At 42.4% G+C, this 7,528-nt stretch overlaps 1 protein-coding gene across 1 annotated transcript in view; it reads left to right on the top strand.

The window, feature by feature from the left end:
* Window positions 1-483: 483 nt before the first annotated feature.
* The window catches only part of LOC143297673 (proto-oncogene tyrosine-protein kinase ROS-like), a 62,304-nt gene continuing 55,259 nt past the window's right edge, over window positions 484-7,528 (top strand). The window contains exons 1-5 of the mRNA XM_076610093.1: window positions 484-773; window positions 3,025-3,119; window positions 4,365-4,529; window positions 6,554-6,668; window positions 7,367-7,511. Of these exons, the coding sequence (XP_076466208.1) occupies window positions 708-773; window positions 3,025-3,119; window positions 4,365-4,529; window positions 6,554-6,668; window positions 7,367-7,511 (586 nt within the window). The 5' untranslated portion in view covers window positions 484-707. The remainder of the gene's footprint in view (window positions 774-3,024; window positions 3,120-4,364; window positions 4,530-6,553; window positions 6,669-7,366; window positions 7,512-7,528) is intronic.

Below are 7,528 nucleotides of genomic sequence, written 5' to 3' on the forward strand. Positions count from 1 at the left end.
ACAAATGAGAGAGAGAGAGAGAGAGAGAGAGAGAGAGAGAGATGGATGAAGGAAAAAATTCACATTTGCATGTACATAAGAGCCTCACACACACATGCATATACACACGCTCATGTGCAAAAAAAAAAAAAAAAAAAAAAAAAACCCACAAAAAAGACTTGTACATTCTGCCCCTCCCTCCCTCTCTTTCTCTGAAACACACACACACACACACACACACACACACACACACACACACACACACACATACACTTTTACCCTCACACACAACATCATCAACAACAACAACAACAACAAAATATGTGTAAACACTCACCTCCTTAAACACACCATGTAACTGACACAGTAACATAAAATAATAATCATAAAACTCACCACACCCCCCATCCCCACTCAAACCCCCTCGTCCCCCATTCCTTCATCCATTCATCCATCCATCCATCCCACCCTCTCCCTTTCCTCATTTCCCCCTCACAGGGGTGGGAGTGCACATCCGCCGAAAGCTGCTGCTGCTGAGCACGGGTGAGGGGAAGGTGGTGTCTCTGAACATCTCCACGGAGGACGCCGACAGCAGCAAGACCAGCAGCCATGGCCGCGGCAGAGCCAGCAGCAGTAGCAGCAGCAGCAGCAGCAGCAGCAGCAGCAGCAGTAGTGGCAGCAGAAGCAGCCAGGGGAGTGTTGTCCACAGCAACCTGTACCCCAGCCTGATGCAGCCCACTGCCATCTCCGTGGACTGGCTGGCCGACCGCGTCTACGTCGCCAGCCTCAACAGGGTAATGATCGATGGTGATGATGATGTTGATGGTGATGATGGTGATTGTGATGGTGGTGGTGGTGATGATGCCTCAACAGGGTAATGATTGATGGTGATGATGATGTTGATGGTGATGATGGTGATTGTGATGGTGGTGATGATGCCTCAACAGGGTAATGATCGATGGTGATGATGATGTTGATGGTGATGATGGTGATTGTGATGGTGGTGATGATGACGATGGTGATGATGCCTCAACAGGGTAATGATTGATGATGATGATGCTGATGCTGATGGTGATGATGGTGATGATGCCTCAACAGGGTAATGATTGATGATGATGATGCTGATGTTGCTGTTGATGATGGTGATGATGACAATGGTGATGATGCTTCAACAGGGTAATGATTGATGGTGGTGATGATGATGATGGTGATGATGGTGATTACGATGGTGATGATGATGCTGATGATGGTGGTGATGATGATGCTGATGATGGTGATGATGATGCTGATGATGGTGGTGATGATGATGCTGATGATGGTGATGATAGTGGTGATGATGGTGCTGCTGCTGCTGCTGGTGATTATGATGATGATGGTGATGATGATGCTGATGATGGTAGTGATGATGATGCTGGTGATTATGATGGTGATGATGGTGATGATGCCTCAACAGGGTAATGATTGACGGTGACGATGGTGGTGATGATGATGGTGGTGGTGAAGATGGTCCAACTCCGTGAGCAAACATGAGGAAATATGTCAAGACAGTGCATGCAAATGGCATGCCGAGTTCAATGTGCATAGGAAACTCTCTCTCTCTCTCTCTCTCTCTCTCTCTCTCTCTCTCTATATATATATATATATATATATATATATGTAAGAATATGATAATGATAAACAAAAACAATAATGATAATGTTTTATATAGATCTCTCTCTCTCTCTCTCTCTCTCTCTCTCTATATATATATATATATATATATATAAACATACATACATACATACATACACAGTATGCTGGATGAAGTGGATGAGTGGTTAGACGCCAGTGCAGCAACAGGGTGGATATGGGGAGTGGGGTGGGCATGGAGGGGGCGTGGAGTGGATAAGTGGACATTAATAACAATCTATTAGCTCCTGGCTCTTGGAAAGGTCAAGTTGTTTGCAGGTTGGGGTCAGAGTACCATGGTCCACAGGGTGAAGTGTCACTTAAAGGGTTAATTGATGAGGGTGATTGGGGGGTGGGGGGGGGGGGGGAGTGGCCAGGTTATGGACTGGAGTGGTTGTGGGTATTGGTCAGATGTGGGTAGAAGTGAATGATGATGATGATGATGATATGTGTGTGTGTGTGTGTGTGTGTGTGTGTGTGTGTGTGTGTAGTCTGTCTGTCTGTCTGACTCAGACTGCAGTTGAAGACACAAAAGAAAATACGGTAGGCATAGCATGCACACAGGCATGAATGTTTGAGCCCACATTCCCACATACCTCCATATGTGCACGCACACATGCACACACGCACGTATGGGTTGTACCTGTACTTCTTTTTATCAGTGTACCTGTACTTCTTTTTATCACCATTGGTTTGTGTTGTGTGTCTCAGCTGTACAGCTGTCCTCTGGAGGTAGAGAGATGATTGTACCTGTACTTCTTTTTATCAGTGTACCTGTACTTCTTTTTATCACCATTGGTTCATGTTGTGTGTTTCACCTGTGCAGTTGTCTCCTGGAATTAGGCAGGTGATTGTACCTGTACTTCTTTTTATAAGTGTACCTGTACTTCTATTTATCAGTGTACCTGTACTTCTTTTTATCACCATTGGTTCGTGTTGTGTGTTTCAGCTGTTCAGTTGTCTCCTGGAGGTAGACAGGTGATTGTACCTGTACTTCTTTTTATCAGTGTACCTGTACTTCTTTTTATCACCATTGGTTCGTGTTGTGTGTTTCAGCTGTTCAGTTGTCTCCTGGAGGTGGACAGGTGATTGTACCTGTACTTCTTTTTATCAGTGTACCTGTACTTCTTTTTATCACCATTGGTTCGTGTTGTGTGTTTCAGCTGTACAGCTGTCCTCTGGAGGTGGACAGGTGATTGTACCTGTACTTCTTTTTATCAGTGTACCTGTACTTCTTTTTATCACCATTGGTTCGTGTTGTGCGTCTCAGCTGTACAGCTGTCCCTTGGAGGTGGACAGGTGATTGTACCTGTACTTCTTTTTATCAGTGTACCTGTACTTCTTTTTATCACCATTGGTTCGTGTTGTGTGTTTCAGCTGTACAGCTGTCCTCTGGAGGTGGACAGGTGCTTTGTGGCAGTGGGCAACCTGGACAGCACTCCCACTGACGTCAAGGTGGACCCGGTCAATGGGTCAGTGACTGTTGTGTCTGCAGCAACAGACGTTTTGTATTTGTATTTGTATTTGTATTTCTTTTTTATCACAACAGATTTCTCTGTGTGAAATTCGGGCTGCTCTCCCCAGGGAGAGCGCGTCGCTATACTACAGCGCCACCCATTTTTTTGTATTTTTTCCTGCATGCACTTTTATTTGTTTTTCCTATCGAAGTGGATTTTCCTACAGAATTTTGCCAGGAACAACCCCTTTGTTGCTGTGGGTTCTTTTACGTGCACTAAGTGCATGCTGCACACGGGACCTCGGTTTATCGTCTCATCCGAATGACTAGCGTCCAGACCACCACTCAAGGTCTAGCGGAGGGGGAGAAAATATCGGCGGCTGAGCCGTGATTCGAACCAGCGCGCTCAAATTCTCTCGCTTCCTAGGCAGACGCATTACCTCTAGGCCATCACTCCACGTTTCCGTACAACAAGATATCATGTGTTGTAACTAGGTACCCCACAGTTCCTAGAGTGGAGATTGCCTAGAGTCGATCAGCAGGGCCGTCAATGGATTGTAATGTTGCTTTGTTTTGTCATAATTATAGTTAAAGACACAGACTGTGTTCAGTGACTGTACTTTGTGTGGTATGTATCAGTACGGTTGAAGATATGACAGTGCCCTCTGCAAGTCACAGGGAAACAAAAAGAAGAAAAAAAGTGAAGAGCAGGGAACATTTTTTTTTAATTACTTTGTTTGGGGTGGGTGGGAGGATGAGGGGGAATGTGGGTGGGGAGAGGGGTCATACAGTACAACATGTGCAATTTGTTAAAAAGAAAAGAAACAAGAGAGGCAAGGCCTTCAAGACTCACTTTTGATACACACTTTATCCAGTTTTAATGAAAAAAAAGTTAAAATGTGTTATGTATTTAATAATGTATATAACATGAAAAACAGAGAAAAAGAAAGGGGGAAAAAAAAAGATCCTGGGATCTGTGTCTCACCCATAATATCAGCGGTGTAGGATAGTTTGTCATTCATCACACACTTCCACTTTTTTCTGGGTTATTGGACCTTGACAGTGAAGGCCAGGTGTGTGTGTGTGTGTGTGTGTGTGTGGGTGTGTGAGTGGGTGGGTGGGTATATGAGTGTGGTGTGATTCCAGCAATCTTTACTACACTGTCAGCAAACTTCAATTTATTTATTTTCGTTTTTGTCACACCAGCCATGCAATTCAGACTTAAATCAGTTCATCACCATCATCGTTTCTGTCGCTGCAGCTACCTGTACTATGCTCTGAACGGCACCGACAAGGGCCTGTACCGCATCGACCTTGACACCATCCGACCCACGGCGACCCCGCGACCCCAGCAGATTGTCACCATGGACGACCTGTCGGCCTTTGCTGTGGACTTTGACAACGTGCAGCTCTACTTCCCCAACAGGTGAGTTCAGGGATGGATGCACCCATTGGTTACATTTTCATGGTTTGTGAATGCAGTCATTGGTTACATTTTCATGGTTTGTGAATGCACCCATTGGTTACATCTTCATGGTTTGTGAACGCACCCATTGGTTACATTTCATGGTTTGTGAATGCACCCATTGGTTACATTTTCATGGTTTGTGAATGCACCCATTGGTTACATTTCATGGTTTGTGAATACGCCCATTGGTTACATCTTCATGGTTTGTGAATGCACCCATTGGTTACATTTCATGGTTTGTGAATGCACCCATTGGTTACATTTCATGGTTTGTGAATGCACCCATTGGTTACATTTTCATGGTCAGTGAATGCACCCATTGGTTAATTTTCATGGTTTGTGAATGCACCCATTGGTTACATCTTCATGGTTTGTGAATGCACCCATTGGTTACATTTCATGGTTTGTGAATGCACCCATTGGTTACATTTTCATGGTTTGTGAATGCACCCATTGGTTACATTTTCATGGTTTGTGAAAGCACCCATTGGTTACATTTTCATGGTTTGTGAATGCACCCATTGGTTACATTTTCATGGTTTGTGAATGCACCCATTGGTTACATTTTCATGGTCTGTGGAAATCAAAACTGGAAAAAAAAGCAAGATGGTGGCATGTTAGTTTAGTGACTGAATCCACATCAAAACTAAGTAAAATAACGTACAAAATAAAGTGTCTAAATCCACTGAAAATGAGTTACAACATCTACTAAAATGGTGATATCGTTTCATACATGCGCAAAAAAATTGCTGGTAAAAATATGTTCCTGAATTTAGAATGCTAAAATAGGACTTTACCTGACGTAGTACCTGAGTGTTTAAAGCATTGGACTTTCATTCTGAGGGTCCCAGGTTTGAATCTCGGTAACAGTGTCTGGTGGGTAAAGGGTTGAGATTTTTCTGATCATCCAGGTCAACATATGTGCAGACCTGCTTGTGCCTGAACCCCCTTCGTGTGTATACACAAGCAGAAGATCAAATATGCATGTTAAAGATCCTGCAATCCATATGAGCGTTTGGTGGGTTATGGAAACAAGGACATACCCAGCATGCACAGTCCCGGAAATAGAGTATGGCTGCTTACATGGTGGGGTAAAAATGGTCATACACATAAAAGCCCACTTGTGTACATATGAGTGAACAGCCCATGAACGAAGAAATAAAGAAGAAGAATGCTTTAAAATAGAATTCTATCCCTCATAATATACACCACAATATAGAAACTGCCCCTGCCTTTAAAACAGTGCTCTATAAACCTGTCTATTCCAGCATAATAACTTAACCCTCTCCTTACTCTCAGTGTCCAAATTTCTGTTTTATGCAGTTGATAGACAGTGATTTTGTTTGTGTCTAAGATGTTGTACAGATATTTGTGTTTGTGTGGTTTCTTATTCTTATCTCCCTTTAAAAACATTTTCAAATGTCATTTTTCTGTATTTATATTTATAGTGTGTGTGTGTGCGTGTGTGTGTGTGCGTGCATGAACGCATGTGTTTTGTATGTTTTGTGTGTGTGGGTGGTGGTGGTGGTGGTGAGTGTAGGTGTTTGTGTGTGTGTGTGTGTGTGCGCGTGTGTGTGTGCATGTGTTTGCATGCTTTCATCTGACTGAGCATTCATGGTTGCTTGGTATTAGGATTACTTGGATTATATATATAGATGTTCATGATGTGGTTGAGGTGACTGAATATTGTATGCATGGTACAGCTATTACATATATATATATATATATATATATATATATATATATATATATATATATATATTTTTTTTTTTTTTTTTTTTTTTTTTTTTTTTTTTTTTGTTGTTGTTGTTGTTGTTGTTGTATACTTGCGATGATGATTTTAATATAAACTCTTTCTTTTTGTTATATTTTACACATGTGATGTGCTTTGAGCATTATGGTGGGTTTTTTTGTTTGTTTGTAATGAATGTTGCAGTAGAAATGAATTGATAATAATAAAATTATTATTGATATTATTACAGCACCCAGGACACCATCATGGCCTGTTTTCTGGACGGCTCGGACATCAAGGACTTCCGGCAGAAGGTGGTGAAGCGAGCCTACAGGGGAATCACCAGCATGACCTACGCCAACCAGGTGTGAATTAAGCCACATACTTAGGATGTACATACATCGTATCACTTTTTTTTTGTAACAACAAGAGATTTCTCTGTGAGAGCGTATCGCTACAATGTTTTGTTTGTGTGTGTGTGTGTTTTTTTTCTTGCTTGCAAGCGTATTCATTTTCCTATCAAAGTGGATTTTTTTTAACATTAATTTTTCAAGGGACAGCTCTTTTATTGCTATGGGTTCTTTAACATGTGCATGCATGCTCCACATGGGATATTGGTCAACTGAATGACTAGCATCCAGACCACCACTCAAGGTCTAACGGAGGGTGAGAACATGCTGTTGAGTGTGGGATTGGAACCAGTGCGCTCTGTTTCCCTCACTTCCTGGGCAGCGGCTTTACCACTGGGCCAACATTCCATTTCCTTTGTTCAAGATTTTCTTGTTGTCCTGTTTAGTATCTGTAAGTGTGATGTATTAATTGTGATGTGTTCCTGGTTCAATAAAAAATACTGTTTATAAGTGTGATGTATTGTGATGTGTTCCAATTAAAAACACTGTTTATAAGTGTGATGTATTATGACATGTGATGTATTGACATGTTCCAATTAAAAACACTGTTTATAAGTGTGATGTATTGTTGACGTGTTCCATTAAAAAACACCGTTTATAAATGTGATGCATTGTGACGCGTTCCAGTTAAAAACACTGTTTTAACCGACCAGGTGTTCTACTGGACGGACGGTTTTACCGCCTGGCGGGAGGAGTACGACATTGGTTTCAGCCAGTACCGCCACAACACACTGCTTCTGTTTGATCCCCCCTTCAGTGGCTTCGAACTCTACCACCCTAAGGCCCAGCCCACGCCCGGTGAGTGTCTGCTGTGT

Source organism: Babylonia areolata, chromosome 23, assembly GCF_041734735.1.
Source record: "Babylonia areolata isolate BAREFJ2019XMU chromosome 23, ASM4173473v1, whole genome shotgun sequence".
Classification (NCBI taxonomy): Eukaryota; Metazoa; Mollusca; class Gastropoda; order Neogastropoda; family Buccinidae; genus Babylonia; species Babylonia areolata.